This window comes from Bombyx mori, chromosome 22 (assembly GCF_030269925.1).
Source record: "Bombyx mori chromosome 22, ASM3026992v2".
NCBI classification, from domain to species: domain Eukaryota; kingdom Metazoa; phylum Arthropoda; class Insecta; order Lepidoptera; family Bombycidae; genus Bombyx; species Bombyx mori.
The window spans coordinates 12,264,171-12,282,625 of record NC_085128.1 but is presented as its reverse complement, the minus strand read 5'-3'; the positions used below and the strand labels follow the sequence as shown (position 1 = coordinate 12,282,625).

At 36.8% G+C, this 18,455-nt stretch overlaps 2 protein-coding genes across 2 annotated transcripts in view; both read left to right on the top strand.

Annotated features, from left to right (window-relative positions):
• Positions 1-18,455, top strand: part of LOC101740192 (polypyrimidine tract-binding protein 2) — a 529,447-nt gene that overhangs the window by 160,476 nt on the left and 350,516 nt on the right. The gene's annotated exons all lie outside the window — the stretch shown is intronic.
• LOC134200921 (uncharacterized) lies at positions 9,840-11,535 on the top strand. Its single transcript, XM_062674838.1, has 2 exons — positions 9,840-10,140; positions 10,214-11,535. The coding sequence occupies exon 2, from the start codon at positions 10,302-10,304 to the stop codon at positions 11,415-11,417; it is 1,116 nt and encodes a 371-aa protein (XP_062530822.1). The 5' UTR covers positions 9,840-10,140; positions 10,214-10,301; the 3' UTR covers positions 11,418-11,535.

The window sequence follows — 18,455 nt, the reverse complement described above, 5'->3', positions numbered from 1 at the left end:
GTAGTCGAAATTCGACTATAATTAATTGAAATTAAAAGCTTAAACATTGTTATGCTTCTATTGTCAAACACTATTATACTTCTATAATAATACAGATATGAATATATTTTATATAATACATATTTTGCCAAAACTACATTATAGATAAATAATATTAAAGACAAAAAATATTAATCTATTCTCAATTTGACCACAGACTTTAAAGAGTAACGAAGGTTCCACAATTGACAGTACACAAAGAGTATATTTATTTATAAGTATGTGTTATGTCAAATACATGGTAGCGTGTGTAATGTTTTCTTTATTGATTTAATGTATTTTTATTGTATAATTTAAAAAAAATATTAGCATTCTGCACTTCTTCTATATATTCTCTGTAAGTGCGGGAAATTCCATACTGCTTCGTTCGCCCAATTTTCGTAAAGAAGGGTTCAAAGTTTTTGCTTCACGTATTAATATAGATAACTTTTTTTCGATTTTAAGTAAAGTCAAAAAGCAATTTTCAGGAGTGACCTGAGGTTATATTTTTCTGTTACTATGTATTTGTAACAAAGCATTTAATCCAAATATATTGTATGTATTAAAGGCGATGTGTGCGTGCTTATGTTCTGTATAGACTCTGAAAGGGCGGACCCGTTTCAATGAAATTTTCAGGAAATCTTCAGATTGACCTAACGAGTAATTCTGTGAATTTTGGTAACAACCGTATCAAAATTCAAATCAAAAATGATCCAGGAAAACGGGTGAGGTTTGATTAGTTAATGTACTCTATGTTATGTGTTCCTTTTTTACCTCAAGCCTTCAGGTTTTGTAAATTTCCTCCATGTGAATTAAAATTAGAGCTATTGATTTTACTTTATCTTTATTTATTTTATTCGCTTCTTCTACAAACATACTGAATTTTATTATTTTTACCCTATTGTTGTACATACGTATTGTAATTTACTTTATCAACTTGGATTTTTTTACTTTTTTTCTCTTAAATATTACATGTGCAAACTTGTGATCAATTTAGCGTTTCCGACTATTCTAAGACTTACTATAAGTTTTTTTTTTCTATTGCTTCGATGGGTGGACGAGCTCACTTAGTGTTAAATGGTTACCGGAGTCCATAGACGTCTACAACGTGAATGCCGTTGCCTACCCTAAGATATGAGTTAGTTCTAAGGTCTCCGTTTTTACAGTAAAACGGCTGCCCCACCCTTCAAACCGAAACGCATTACTTCACGGCATTCTGCTTCACGGCAGAAATAGGTAGGGTGGTGGTACCTACCCACGCGGACTTACTAGACGTCCTACCACTAGTAATTACGCAAGTAATTTTGCGGGTTTGACTTTTATTACACGATGTTATTCCTTCACCGTGGAACTCAACCGTCAACATTTGTTGACTACGTATTACATTAGAAAAATTGGTATCTGCCTAAGATTCGAACACCGGTGCAACGCTCAACACGTATGCACCGGACGTCTTATCCTTTAGGCCACGACAACTTCAAAGCTTTTTTTACAGTAAGAGAGATGATAATCATTATGATAATAACAATGTGAGTTCAAGTTCTGATTCTAAAGAGGGTAGCGACATGTGAAGTGGCTATAGGCTCAGGTCACACACATATAAACATAACTAGGGTTGTGATCGTAACAAACACAGAAGGTGAGTTGGTCGATTCACTTGATGATAGGTAACAACCGGTAACAACCTAATGTAATAGAACCGGTGGTAGAGTTAACATTGTTATTTTTAATTTGTTATTCAACAAGTGTGTCATACTGACATCTACGTTGAAATAAATGATTTTGAATTTGAATTTGAATAAAAAAATCAAAAAAGTTCTCGTCGAACCGATACCAATAATTCATCGTCTTTTTTATTAATTTTATATTTATACATTCCTCAAAGCCACTTGTGTAGGCATCGATATAGATATTTGCTAAGGATGATAGACAACATTGTCAGTTACCGTCAAACTATAAATCCATAAAAGGCGTATAACGAAGAGAACCGCACCGCGTCTCGTATAAAATAAAATTTATACGCTCTCCTTACCTGACATGAACGCCTACAAACAATGTTACAGAAAATTCAATCTCACAAAATAGAAAACATTTTTACGGTCAATGAATACGGAAACTTGAATGCGACTAGTTTATTATGTGGATTTTGTATATAATAAGATCTAGTCGTAACATTTTATATTTTAACGCATTTTATATTTTATTTTTTATTGCCTTTGTAGGCAGACGAGCATACGGCCCGCCTGATAGTGAGTGATTACCGTCGCCTATGAACTTCAGCAATGCCAGGGGCAGAGCCAAGCCGCTGCCTACCGTTAAGTACTCTCCGCAAGCCTCGTTTGAAGAAGGATTGTCATAGCGCTCGGGAAGCATCGTGGAGGGTAGATCATTCCAAAGCCGGATGGTGCGTGGCAAAAATATGTCTGGTAACGCACTGTGGATGAACGCAGTGGCTTCAGGTGGTATGGATGACCTCTACTCCATTGGCGGGCGGTGCGATGGTAAAAACGAGATGATGGTGTCATCTCAAACAATTCCTCAGGGCATTCCCCATGGAACATACTCGTACGGTATAAAATAGAGAGGGAACCGAAGTTCCTCCTCATACCCAGAGGTTCCAAACGAGGTTCCAAACGATTTTTGTTGTGTCGTTCTATTTAACAGCAAAAAAACTTTGAAATACAGGGCATTGAGTTTTACACTACCGACTATAATCTAAAAAGAATACTCTTTTCATAATTGTTCATTGAACACCCCTGAAATGAGCTAGTAATGGAAATGTTACATGATTTCATCGTATCCCGCTATTGTAATTATCAGTAGACTTGTGTAAGCGACCCAGATCTCCACAAAATGTTTCCAGCAGTAATATCCTACATTATACGCTGATTGTTTTTAATTTCTTTGTTTCTATTCTTTGCTATACTTAGGGTGGCCATAAATACTGTTACAATTAAAAATAAAAAAAAATCTATTGCAAATAACATTTATTACTTTTACAGCGTGTTAGTTTAATACATAAGTATAAAACAATTTAAAGTATAAAAAGCTTATTCGAAGTGGTCTCCATTGGCTGCAATACAGTCTTTCAAACGTTGAGGCCAGTTATCAATAGAAGCACGCACTCTTTCCATGGGAAAAATTTTCACTGCCAATCGTACGGATTTAGAGCAAGCCGTACTCTCTAAAACTGACCATAAATCATAATCCAGCGGATTAAGATCGGGACTAGACGACGGCCAGTCTTCAGCTCTGATGAAGTCCGAAACGTTCGTTTCCAACCAAGACTGCGTAGACCGAGCTTTATGACCTGGCGCCGAGTCTTGATGGAAGGACCATTCTTGAACATTCAGAACACGGTGTTGTTAAGGGGCTTCACTACCTTCTCAAGAATGGTATCTTGATACAGTTGTGCCGATGTTTTGATACCTTTTTCACAAAAGTATGGCTCGGTCACTTCTTCATAGCTAATACCCCACCAAACCATCTTTGAAGTCGGATAGTGCCCACGTTGCACTCTGTCGACTAATTGGGAAGCTTCCTTAGAGCTTTGAGCATAAATACGGTCATTTTGTTTGTTAAAATGATGCTCAATTGTAAAAAATTTCTCATCCGTAAACAAAAAATTTCTATGACCTCCCTTTGCGTACCGCTTCAGTAGTTGTTTCGATTTTACCACCCTATTCTCTTTAAAATTATCAGTTAAGAAATGACCAGTACATCTCTTATAGGCTGCAAGTCCTAAGTCATATTTCAAAATACGCGACATGGTTCTAGGTGCTATCTTCATCTCCCGAGATAAAATCTTTTGCTTTCGGACAGGATTTCTTCGAATTCTTTTTTTTTGCTGCTTTGACCACATTTTTCGTACGAACACTACGTGGACGGCCAGATATTTTTCTGTCACAAACAGAGGAGGTCACATTGCATCTATTAATAGCCCGGTACACAAACATTTTACTAATACCAAGCGTATGGAGAGTTTTAAAAATTGCATTTGGCTCCATACCTACTTTGTGTAATGCAATCACAGCGATTCGGTTCTCTTTATCACCCCACTCCATTTTAATATCGCAAAATATTGTACAATGTATTGGCGCCAAAATGAGAAAACTCAATGAGCAATCATATAAAAATGACAGATTCCAAATTCAAATGTAATATTTTGTTTATTTTTAATTGTAACAGTATTTATGGCCAGACTAAGTATTATTAGATTATGTTAGTTAGTTGTTGTTTTCCTTTTAGTAAATAAATAAATAAAATAATTATTAAGGTAGCCCTCTGAAAAGTTTCACAATTGAACGTTTGCTGGTTGATTGTTGTCAATAGGTATGACTGTAAATCAAAGCAAATTACTATATGGATACACGTCGCGCACACGGCCCTATATTAACACGGAATAAGGAAAGATAAAAGCGACAAATCCGACAACATACCCAATTAATAATACCGCATGTACGAGATTCAAGAGATCCCATATTAACCGCTATTGCGGGATCGTTCGTTCGAGAGAAATTTTAAATCGATTCTCCAGTGCTTTCTTCGCCGAGAAACCAATCCCGTCGCACAATAAGCGAGCTTACAATGGCCGCTGTTATGGCGGGAAGATGACGAGAATCACACTGGTGCTCAAAGTTCTTAAGGCGTGTTTAGATATGTGCCGTTTAAGAACGCACCATTTTTTTGTGTGTTGCGTAAACCCGAACGCACGAGAGGTTTAAATAAAGAAGATAGTCTGGGCACGAAAAATTTTTACCGCCGAAAATAAGACGAAAACATTATAATAAGTCATTAAATAAAATAATTTATTAAAATAATTAAAACCCGATTTTGAAACATTATTTATTATTGCTCCGTTTGTATTGGTCTTAGCGTGATGTTATATGGCCTATCCTCCTCTGTGCGTCGTATTCCTCAGTTCTGAGGGTCGTGACCTTTCCTGAGCACTTTTGTTCGGACTACGTTCCTCCATTCACTTCTGTCCTCCGCGCAGTGGATAGCGACATTGATGCTGGATTCCAAAGTCGTCTTAATCTGATCGGACCAGCGCATGGGACTACGCCCCTCAATAAATGGGCTATCTAATACTGAAATAATTTTTCAAATCGGACCAGTAGTTCCTGAGATTAGCGCGTTCAAACAAACAAACTCTTCAGCTTTATAATATTAGTATAGATAACGCAAATGATCAGATAAAAATGTGCTTAACAAACTTTCCGATGACTATCAACCAAATATTTCGAAATTATTGTCACCCAGTATTAATAATGTCAACTGTGAGTAGTTTTTGGTCATTCATATTCTGCACTGATAACAGTATGACCATTAATTTGTCTTTTTTTTCCTTTTTTATTTAATGTACTAGACGGACGATTCTTGTGTTGCGAGTAATGTAATACAATTACAATGACACCTCTCATAACGTAAATGTCGACAGCCATCTTTAAACATGAGGTGAGAAACTCATCAGAATTGTACAATACGACTGACCAAAAATTATAAAATATTTGGATACATACATACATAGGAGTACCTTTTCTATTTATAGCCTATATGGGTGAATAAGCTCACGGCCCACTTGATGCTAAGTGGTTACCGGAGCAACGTAAATGCCACAACCTACCTTGAGACTTGAGTTCTAAGGACGCACTTTTAACTACGGCTGCGCTACCCTACAAACCAAAACGCATTACTGCTTCACGACAGATATAGGCAGGGTGGTGGTACCTACCCTTGCGGACTCGCAAGACGTCCTACCACCAGTAAAAATACATAAAAGTATATATTTTTATACAATAGAGTATAATATATGCTGGAATGTACGCATCATTACTGTATATTTGGGAGTTTGAAACACAAAACGTCCTAAGTTAAATACATAGATACATTTATTTGTTCTGTTTTTGTGTGTTTTTAAATCAAAATCAAAATCAAATCATTATCAATCAATCAATATATTTATTAATGATATATTTATATTATGAATATTATATTTAATGATTTATTTGTTTGTATATTTTAACTGGTTTCCATAGGACAGGGAATCTTAGCTTTGGGTCTGATAACCCTGTGTGATTTTTTTTATCCAGTGTGAAAGCGCCCTTATAAGGATTACGCTATTTACGTACCATCCTGTACCTACGGCGTGATGTCTGACGTTTATTTTATGTTCCAGATGAAATATTCGATAGAGCTTCACAAAGATTAACGCTCTAGCAGGCTAGTCGACTTTATAAATCTAAATTTTATTTCTTGACGCTTACAATATTTAGGTAAATTAATACGTGAAGCAAAAACTTTGTATCCCTTTTTGCGAAAATTGCGCGGACCGAGGAGTATGAAATTTTTCACACTTATAGAGAATATAGAGAGGAAGTGCACAATGCTAATTTTTTTTAAATAATGCATAAAAGATACATTAAATCAATAAAGAAAACATTACACACACTACATACCATGTTTTTGACGCACACATGCATGCATACTATTTATTGTCAAACTTTTGTTCTTGACGTCTGTTGTCAAATTGAGAATAGATTAAATATTGTTTGTCTTTGTTAACTGTGTAGTCTTGGCAAAATTTGTGATTTTAGAAGTATGAAATACAATCATAATAGTGTATGAACTTACAATTCCAATTAATTATAGACGAATTTCGACCATTGCGGGACCACTAGTTTAGGTAAAAAGTCTATTTGGATATTATGTTCCGTGGTGAGCAGAACATGGCCACGAGTCATGCTAACCTCACATCTGTACGTACTTGTAGTATATCTTCTCTAATTGGTTGGGTAGTAGAATAGAACCATCACGTCCCTTACTATGGGTATCGTTAAAGATGACTAAGGGAATTAGCGGATAATAAGTAACAGCTATTTCTGAGTATTATATCAGCGTATTGCGATCGATAAGTAGCATTCATTCGCTTGATGTAAGGCGTAGTGTAAGCCCCTACGAGTAGATACCATCATCCTGCCTATTCCTAGTCTATTTGTATCGGGTAGTTATCATAGATAGAACACAAGATTTGAGAGATGCTTTAATCTCGCTGACGACATTTTCAAGATAAGTTTGGATTATGCAAGTTCCATTTGGACTATTTGTCTATCGTGCAATTTTATCCACTCGGTAGAAGATTGTACCTTTGTCGTTACCACAAACAGTTACGCATTCCGGTTTGAAGGGTAAGTGGTAGTATTCATATGGTGATTTCCATAGGTCACGCTGATTGCTGTAGACAAGATGGGCCATGAATTAGTCAATTCATTTACGCAAGAAAGTGAAATATGTAGATATATCTATTTAACACTGGTGTTTGGGTAGCTATCGCATAGCTGCCCATATACTGGTGGTAGGACCTCTTGTGAGTCCGCACGGGTAGGTACCACCGCCCTACCAGTTTATTCCGTGAAGCTGTAATTCGTTTCGGTTTGAAGGTTGGGACAGCCGTTATAACTTTTGGAGCTTCCGCGCTCACTTTGAAAGATTAGGTCCCCGACTGATGGCGGCTGCCGGCTCGCTGAGTCGGCTGTTGTCGAACGTCGGGGGGCCTGACGTGGTGGTGCGCCGCCTCCACACGGGGGTGGTGCGGTCGATGGCACTGTACGGGGCTCCCGTGTGGTGCCACGCCCTGACCCGCGACAACGTTGCGGCGTTGCGACGTCCGCAGCGCGCGATTGCGGTCAGGGCGGTTCGTGGATACCGCACCGTCTCGTTTGAGGCGGCGTGCGTGCTAGCTGGGACGCCTCTCTGGGACCTGGAAGCGGAGGCGCTCGCTGCGGATTACGCGTGGCGATGCGATCTCCGCTCCAGGGGGGAGCCGCGTCCCGGCGCGGCGGAAGTTCGAGCGCGGAAGCTTCAATCTCGGCGTGCCGTGCTCGAGGCGTGGTCTCGCAGCCTGGCGGACCCCGCCTACGGGCGACGGACCGTCGAGGCGATCCGCCCGGTCCTCTCGGACTGGGTGAATCGCGACCGAGGACGTCTCACCTTCCGAGCGACGCAGGTGCTCACGGGACACGGCTGTTTCGGTCGCTACCTGCACCTCGTCGCCCGGAGGGAGCCGACGCCGAAGTGCCACCACTGCAGTGGCTGCAACGAGGATACGGTGGAGCACACGCTCGGGTACTGCACCGCTTTCGCGGAGCAGCACCACGTCCTCGTTGCAAAAATAGGACCGGACTTGTCGCTTCCGACCGTCGTGGCTACGATGCTCGGCAGCGACGAGTCCTGGCAGGCGATGCTCGACTTCTGCAAGTCCACCATCTCGCAGAAGGAGGCGGCGGAACGGGAGAGGGAGAGCTCTTCTTCCCTCTCGGTGCCGTGCCGCCGCCGTCGAGCCGGGGTTCGGAGGAGGGCGTTTGTCCAGCTCCAGCCCCTATGAGGAGGCAGTCTCCTCCCCGTGATGGTCACGGGGCGACCTAAGGGGGTTGAGGCTGCGCCGCACGCTACCGTCACTCTAGCGCGCTGGCACCAGGAGGACGGGACGGCGCGTCGGCGGCTGCGGACTGCGATGCGGTCCGCATTTTCGTCGTCGCTGTCGTCGCCGAACATACTGTTGAAGAGCAACCCGGTCGGCGGTGTATCGCGTTCCGACCCGGCAGGCTGGTTCTGGCCCAGCGGGGTATCCCGGAACACCAGCGGCACCGCCCGGGCGGCCTGGTAGGGCCGCCGTACCGCGGAGACCGACGTCGTTGGTCGTCGACTATCGCCTCGACGACCCGTCGGTCGGGCGTCCTCGGGGTGGCACCGCGTGTCTGGTTGTAGTGTTGACCGCGGGAACCCCCCTACTCTGAACGGGTTCTGACCCCGGACGGAGATCGGACGTCGGGTGTAAGAGTGCAGGGGAGTCGTTTAGTGGGTGGGCCCTAAAATCCTTGGGCCCGCGATCTGCTCTCAACACCTGCAGATCGTTGAGTCTCACATACCCCGCGCGCCCCCTAGGCGCGGGGACCTCGTAGGAGGTTCGGCCCCCGGCCCGAGAAAAAAAAAAAAAAAAGCCGTTATAACTTTACTGAGACCTTAGAACTTATATCTCAAGATGAGTGGCGCATTTACGTTGTAGATGTTTATGGGCTCCAGTAACCATTTAACACCAGGTGGACTGTGAGCTCGTCCACCCATCTAAGCGATACAAAAAAAAATTACAACTACGAGCGTAGAGATTACAAAAAGAACTCGCGGAACTAATAAGATTTCAACTTTACACCATAATCTGAGAAGTCTCTTACATAATACTCAGATAATAGCGAACATTTAAAAGATGTAGAATCGAGAAGAAAATTTTAAATTGATTTCGTCTCGTTTTCGACACGGATCATTTGGACTCACCCCGGGGTCTATTGTCCTTTACCGATGTTGCCAGGGGTAAGCCGCAAGATAAAATTACTTATCTTTTAATTTAAAAGGAGTTTTATTCAAAATGAATTTCGTTTACAAAATCCCTTTTGCTTACTGCAGAACAAAGGCAGGGTTATTGCTTAGATGGGTGAACAAGTTTACGGCCCGCCTGATGTAAATGGTTTCAGTAGTATTAGATATTACGTTACAATGTATTAATAAAAGATTGCGGCTTTGTTACGATTTAAAATGCCGAATCAGAAGCAAAAATTGTATTTTAATTATTATTATTTTTTAATTAAAATAAAGTTCAATTTATGCAGTAATTAATTGATACTCATAATATAACTATACTTAAAAGGGTGAACGAGCTTACAGTCAACTTAATTGTTAATTGGTTACCGTAAGGTCCGTGCAATTTTAATTAAAGTATATATCCCGTATACATACAAGTACTTATCCATTATTTGTGTTTAAAATACCTCACTTATCTCTTCAGCGTTCTATGGCCGATTAGAAGTGGATGCACATATGCCATGGTATTAATCGGCTCTAGTAACTACCGAATATATGAACACCATTAGTTTACCGTGGCAGATGAAAATAATAAAATACATGTAAGCTTGTAAACTGCATGTTGTGTACGTGGCCATAGAGTAAGATGATATATAAGAATGACATTGGCACTGACACACTCAGATAGAGAATTTGATCTTGACCGTGAAGTGATTTATGAAATATTGGAAGTAAAAAACCTTTAATTGTCGATTTTTCTATTTTTAGGTGAATAGATTCACAATGTTTAAATGTTTTTAGTGTTTAATTTTATAATAACAATAAACTTTTCTATTTTTAGATAAATCAAATTTGCGTTATTTACTCCAGTACCATCTGACATATTACAAATCGACAATTGTCAGAGTTTGATTGGATAATAGTAGATCATGAAAAAATTACAATTTGAAGTTGAGCTGGCGGCAGATGAAGACCCGAAGAATAACATCTTGATTATAAAATCAGTAACAAAAGAAGATGGAACAACATATCTCATACCACCATGTTTGCAAGCAGCGAAACATCACCCTCAATTGGTAAAGTTACCAGAATTTTTGAAAATAAAAAAAACATTACAGAGAAGAGGTCATAATAGAAAGATGTGGATGTCCATGCCAAGTGATGTTTTAGCACTATACATGGATGATGCTGAAAATATGGTATTTAATGATTATTTATTACAAGAAATGACTCAAGTCACAAGCCAATCTATTACAGATGGAAAATTATTGGAAATATTAGAGAAATTAAGTGATCAAACCAAGGTCAACAAAGAAAAACATAACAAGTTAAGCAAATTGAATGAAAAATTTGTTTTAAAGAAGTTTGATAACAAAATCACTAACGGCAAACAATGGTTGCAAAATTTTGAGAGTGAATGTACAAGATTTGATTTAAATGATGATACAGAGAAAATTAGTGCTTTGAGATTATTTTTAAATGACTCAGAAAGTGACTGGTATGAGTCTATGTTAATTAAACACAGCTTAAACTCGATGTGGCAAATATGGCAAGCAAGTTTCCTAAACACGTTCGCAGATAAAAGTTGGTCCTCTGTAATGTATGCATTGAGTTTCAAACATTTAAATGGCTCTCTTCTGGAATATGCATTGAAAAAGCAGAGATTGTTACTCGAGTATAATAGTGATATAGATACCAGAACTCTCACTGATTTAATTGTTATAGGATTGCCAACTTATATTACAAGTAAACTAGATAGACAAGAGGTAACCGACCCAACTCTTCTGTTTAATGCCTTACGGATGCATGAAAGTCAGAATAAATATGTACAAAAACATTTTACTGAAAAGAAAAGCTCGACTAAAACAGAAGCTGAATATAAAAAAAAAATACCTTGTCAAATATGTTACAAGATGGGAAAGAAAAACAGATTTCACTCTGAAGATTTGTGCTGGTTCAAAGAAGACAAGAAGAGTAACGACAGTGTAAGACACTGCAAAAACTTGATGTTGGAGATTGATGAATTTCAGGATACAAAAAACTAAATATTCCCCCACTAATAGATGTTGAAGTTACACTGGATGACACATTGAACTGCACAGGTATTTATGACCCTGGCTCAAATATAACCTTAATAAATTCCAAATTAATAAAAGTAACAAATTCAAAGAAAAATTACATAGAAAGTAAATTCAACACAATTGGTGGTGGGGGAAAAACAACAGGTTTAATAAGATTAAAGGGAAAAATACTGAATATTGAAAAAGAAATAAATGCATTCGTTTGCAAGGATAAAAACTTCACTCATGATTTACTTTTGGGACTGGATACAATAAAGCGGTTTGGATTGACCCATGATGGGAATTTAAACATCCAACTACAGAAAGGTGCCAACCCAACTGAAAATAAATATGTCAGCCCCACTAAACAAATGGAAACCAGGGAGTTTAATTATGAAATAAATTTCAATGAGGGCATAGATGTGAATAATTTTGATATAGATACTACTTACTTGGAACATGACCAAATAATGAAAATTAGTACATTATTAAATGATTATAAGCACATATTTGCCAAAGATAAATATGATGTAGGCCAAGTGAAAAACTACGAAGCATTTATAGACCTACAAATAGATAAATATTGCTCAAAAAGACCATATAGATGCTCCTTAGATGATAAGGAAGAAATTGAGAAGCAAATTGGACAATTGCTAAAGAAAGAATTAATTGAAGAATCTTACAGCCCATTCGCAGCACCAGTAACATTGGCATTCAAACGGGATGAAGGAAAGAAGTCAAGATTGTGTATTGACTTTAGAGATCTTAATAAGATTATTACCCCACAGCCACAGCCGTTTCCTCTAATAGAAGATCTAATGGTAAAAACGATAAACTGTAAATATTTTACCACCCTCGACATTAATTCTGCTTTTTGGTCTATACCATTAAGGATCAGCGACAGAAAAAAGACAGGCTTTGTTACACAAGAAGGTCATTATCAATGGACTTGCCTTCCCTTTGGACTGAAAACATCTCCGGCAATTTTTCAAAGAATCCTGACTAATGTAATAAGAAAACATAAGCTGTCAAGCTTTGTGATTAATTATATTGATGATATTATGGTGTTTTCGAAAACTTTTAGTGATCACATGAACCATTTATCGAAACTACTGGATGCAGTTGCTGAAGAAGGATTCCGTCTGAAATTAACAAAATGTAAATTTGCAGCACAGTCTGTAAAATTCTTGGGACACGTAGTAAAAGGTAATACAATCACACCTTTGAAAGATAACCTCAGATCTATAGCAGAATTTGCAGCACCACAAAACAAGAAACAAATAAGACAGTTTCTAGGTAAGGTAAATTTTTATAATAAATACATTCCGAATGCTACAATAACTCTTGACCCAATACATAATCTACTTAGGAAAAACGTCAATTTCGATTGGTCAGCTGATTGTGAAAAAGCTTTCCAAACAATAAAAAAGAATTTATGCTCTGCCCCAATTCTTGCTATTTTCGATCGAGAAGCGACAACCTTTATATACACTGATGCAAGTATAAAAGGAATTGGCGCAATACTAAAACAAACACAGAAATGTGGAGAAATCAAACCAGTGGCATACTTTTCAAAGAAGTTGAATGAATCACAAAAGCAGAAGAAAGCCATATTTTTAGAATGCTTAGCCATTAAAGAAAGTTTAAAGTTTTGGCAACACTGGCTAATAGGAAAATCGTTCACAATTTATACGGACCACAAGCCACTAGAAAATTTAAACATAAAAAACAGAACAGATGATGAACTGGGAGACATGACTCATTACCTATCACAATACAACTTTGAAATAAAATACAACCCTGGTAGAAATAATATAGAAGCGGACTGCTTAAGCAGAAATCCTGTGTTTGAAAGCCACGAAAACGAAGAAGATAACTTGAAAACAGTAAATATTGTAAGGATTGAGGAAATATTGGAGGACCAGAACAAAAATTTAAACATACAGAACAAACATAGTTTTATTAGAGAAAATGGTATATATTACAAAAGGAACAACAAGAGGAAAAAAATCATTTTGTCCGAAGACTACAGTAAAATATTAATAAAAAAGGTGCATGAGCATTTGTGTCATGTAGGAATAAATCAGATTGAGTCAAAAATAAGACCTTTCTACACAGCACCAAATCTACTGGATAATATAAGATTGATTTGCCGTCAATGTGAAGTTTGTATAAAAAACAAATCACGGTTGAATAGGAATTATGGACTCATGTCACAATTAGGACCGGCAGAAAAACCTTTCCAAATCATGTCCCTAGATACAATAGGAGGATTCGGTGGTAACAGATCTTCAAAAAAGTATCTACATTTGTTGATAGATCATTTCACACGTTATGCTTACATATCATGCTCGAAGACACAACTGGCTAAGGACTTTATAAAACTGGTAGACCAAGTAATCAAGGATAATGAAGTTGAAATATTGCTCTCTGATCAATATCCAGCACTGAATTCAAAAGAGTTTAAAAAATATTTAAAGGACTACTCTGTTAATTTAATTTTTACAGCAGTAGATGCTCCTTTTTCAAATGGTCATAATGAGAGGTTGAACCAGACGCTGGTAAATAGGATTAGATGTGTCCTGAATAGCAAAGAGAAAAGAACAGCTTGGACAACCGTGGCAATGGATTGTGTGAAAGCCTACAACTCAACAAACCACACAGTGACAGGTTATTCGCCTCTATATCTGTTAAGTGGGGAACCAACCGATGTACTACCAATGAATCTAATAAAAAAACAAGTGGAACCAGGAGAACTGGAAAAAGATCGTCATACAGCATATCTCAGATCAAAAAAATCACATGAATTGAACAAGGCTATTTTTGACAAAAACAGAATAAATTACAAGTTTCAAAAAGGTGATATGGTTTACATAATGGACTGTAATAAGTTAAACAGATCTAAAATGGATGAACTAAGAATAGGTCCTTTTGAGATCGAAGAAATGATATCAGATTCAGTATGTAGAATCAACACTGGAAAGAATAAAAAGTCTTTGGGATTGTACCATGTGACAAAACTCATTCCCCAGTTGGATTATTCAAATTAGCCCGAACTAATTTGCACTTTTGAGGGGGGGAGATGTAAGCTTGTAAACTGCATGTTGTGTACGTGGCCATAGAGTAAGATGATATATAAGAATGACATTGGCACTGACACACTCAGATAGAGAATTTGATCTTGACCGTGAAGTGATTTATGAAATATTGGAAGTAAAAAACCTTTAATTGTCGATTTTTCTATTTTTAGGTGAATAGATTCACAATGTTTAAATGTTTTTAGTGTTTAATTTTATAATAACAATAAACTTTTCTATTTTTAGATAAATCAAATTTGCGTTATTTACTCCAGTACCATCTGACATATTACATACATATCATTTAATTAATTGTAACGTTTCGAATACTTTAAATTTTACGACATTTACATTTCTTTGCCATGAAATATTTTTATTTAAAATATGAGGTTAATATGTATAATAACAGTACACCGCAACATACCTGATGTATCTTTTTTAGAAATTCCCTAAAAAGAAACGATTGTCATTTATTTATAGCTGTGTATTGTATTCAAAATTATTGTTCTCTAAAGTTAATATAACTTCAATATTGTAAGTTGGTTTAAGAAATTACTCGTAAATATGTACTCTATTTTTTTTTAATTCAGTAATTACATTTATGCATTATAATCAAACTAGAATCGCTAATTCGTTCAAGTTTACAAATCGAAATGCTTATTAAGTAAGTTCGTAACTGTATTTATCTTGTAAAATCCATTCCTTAATCCGAGAACTTTTTAAACATTTCAAAATAACTAAGGAGTTCAAACGGAGCGGAGCGATAGATTTGCAAAGCGTGAAGCCGTAACCAAACACAGATGTAAAGATCCTGAATATGTTTGGATATAGCTAAAAACATTAAATCTTAATATATATAAATAACGTGTCAAGTTGTTTGTCCGCGATGGACACCTAAACTACTGAATGAATTTTAACTTTTTTTTTTAAATACATGTCTTTTGTTCCAACTTAGGTCATACGATGGTTTTTATTCCGATTAATGGTCGCAACATTTATTAATTAACAATAAAATTATTTCTTATGTGGCCGGGTCTGCTAGTAATTAAAATAGAATTAATATTTAGTTAGTATAATAAGCAAGCAAAAGCTAATTAAGCTAAATTATTTCACTGTAATTTTTTTTGGATAATTCGAGATGTTCCTATAGTTATGTTTAATAGATTTATCTCACCCTTAATATTGGTTTTTACCAATTGCCTAAATGAACTATTTAATTGCGGTAGAACTATTTGTTTTAACGGAGCTCGTGTACACATACATATTTTATGGCACGAGAAGTGAATAAAAAAAATCAACGTTATTCCATTGGAAATGGATCAATATTCAATGCAGTTTTTGACGATTACACGGTTAAAAAATTTGGAAAACTTGACTCAATTTTCTTTATATAAGCGTCTCAGTGCTTATGTTCAAATCAAAACAAAAGGAGCTGTTAAAACAAAGGCTAAGTTTTATTTTATTAAAATATCAACGTTAGATCCATTGATTAAACATCCCTGCTAGTGAGTGGTAACAAATCAAACCGTAAAAAGTTTTGTCGAAGACTTCTGATAAACGACGTAGCCGAAGAACTTCCCTCGTAGTACTTATTTGTACTTCATTTGTAAAGGGGATTCTGCTTCCTTCTTTATTATTATTTTATTGCATAAAAGCTTCAGGGTGGTTTTTTGATTAAAAAAATCTTCTACTCGAGTAACGGGTTAGTTATAAGAATGTTTTTACTATTTATTTATATTTATTTAAAATCTTATTAATTATACAATATTTTTTTAAAAAGATGTTAAAAATATTATACATTATTTAAAAAAATCACTATATAAAATTAGATTGCCGCTGATGGCGGTGTCTACGACACAAGCCACCAGTGGTTAGGACTCCAGAGTGAGAAAACTCCTCACAATGCGTGCAGTATCGAGGATAATTTTACATACTATATTTACACTATATATATTTATTTTTATTATTATCATTAAAATATAAATAATATACATAGAAAAACATTTTTGTCGGACTGTCAGATAATCTGTCGATTTACAGTAAAAAAATTAGTGACAACGCACATGTGGAAATTCAACGTATGTGTGCTTATACACATACGGATAATCCTTAAGCACGCAATAGATTGAATGCTCTTAAAATTCCAAACGACGTATGTATTCGGCTCCTCAACAAAGACATGTACGTATTAAGAATCTCAGCAATCGAGAAATGTGAAGCTTGTTCATAATTCATTCGGAGAGTGGAGATTTCTTCGAAATTTATATTTTCGCTAATCCGTCTGATATAGGGGCTTTAACGGCACAGGATGTTCTAAATGAATAATCTCATGGTTGTGTGTTAAAAAAACATGGATATGTTAAAATAAAACAAAAATCATTATTAAAATAATGGGGTTATATCATAAATTAATAAAGAATAGAAACCAATTACCCATATATTTCAGCTTATCCGAATTCATTTTATCACACTTTTTTTTAATTTTTATTGCTTAGATGGGTGGACGAGCTCACAGCTCACCTGATGTTAAGTGGTTACTTTTGCCCATAGATATCTACAACGTAAATGCGCCACCTACCTTGAAATATTAGTTCTAAGGTCTCAGTACAGTTACAACGACTGCCCCACCCTTCAAACCGAAACGCATTACTGCTTCACGGTAGAAATAGGCGGAGTGATGGTACCTACCCGTGCGAACTCACAAGAGGTCTTACCACCAGTAACACTTGTTTGACGTTGGTCGCGCCAAAATTGATTTCTACATATTATTTACTATGTGTGTGTGTTTTTATTATTTATTAAATATTGAACGCTATCAAATTCCGCAAACAAGTCTAATTCTGACCTTCTAAAGTAAAAACAGGGATTTTCAACAATATTCCTTCGAAAAGGGATATTTGTGGCCTTGTGTTTTTATTTATTCACAATTCTACGTCATCAATCAAATTAAATATGTTCAAGGGTTATTTTATATTTGAGATGTTTCTAGAATTACTACTACGTAAAGCGTAACTGTGAAATATACAAATAATCACATTGTTACTAGATTTCACTAGTGAGTAATAATACTAATGATGATTGCTGAGTAAGAACAAAAAAAGCATCGAAGCATATAGAAAGTTGGGCACAAAACATGCTCTAAGCAATTAAGATGCACACCCTGTATTCTACAATAAGACGTACGGAACCCGACGCCCGCAACCAGAACAAAAGGAGATGGGTAATAAAATTTGTAAACGTCTGTATGATACGCGCGCTTAACCCCCGACTGTGCTCTTTGGCGACGCGGTGTATAATGAGAATGGGTAATTCGTCCTGTACGTCTAGCATCGGGTGAAAGATAAATTATGCAAAGAAAAACATGTGCTTTTGATTTATTTAAATGTAGAATAGCTCTAGAAGTTAAAATGTTTGAAGTATTTGACGCACGTATTTCTGAATTGGTGATGAGCGTATGAGGTACCAAACCGTCGGAAGACGTAGGGCGTCTATAGTTTTATCCAATCAGTGGAAGTCATAAGCCTTAAAACCCAAAACGGAAGTCAGAATTGTATTTTATTCACCGACTTCAGAAAAGAAGGAAGTAGTTCTTAATTCGGATCGTATGCCTTTTTTACGTTCGGATAAAGGGTGTAATATGCAATTTTTTGAAGTCGATCGTGTAGACAGAATTTTTTTTTGATCAATTAATAACTAATAGCTTTGTTACAAAAAAAAATATTTTATTGCGCTACTAGAGCATAACAACCAGATCTTGAATAGTAAGTACTACTTAAGTAAAATTTACTGATGGCATACTTCAAGATTTTAAAATTCGTGTTAAAAAAATTATACTTAAAAAGTTTCTTGTTTAACCTTGAAGAAGAACAAAACCGCAATATAAATGCTTAAAGCTGCAGCCATTTAAAAGCCACGTAGCACTGCTACATCGTAGGCTCGTAGCACA

What these genes read in the sequence shown, in the direction of transcription:
- LOC134200921 (XM_062674838.1), top strand. Translation starts at nt 10,302, where the DNA reads ATGAAAAAATTACAATTTGAAGTTGAGCTGGCGGCAGATGAAGACCCG.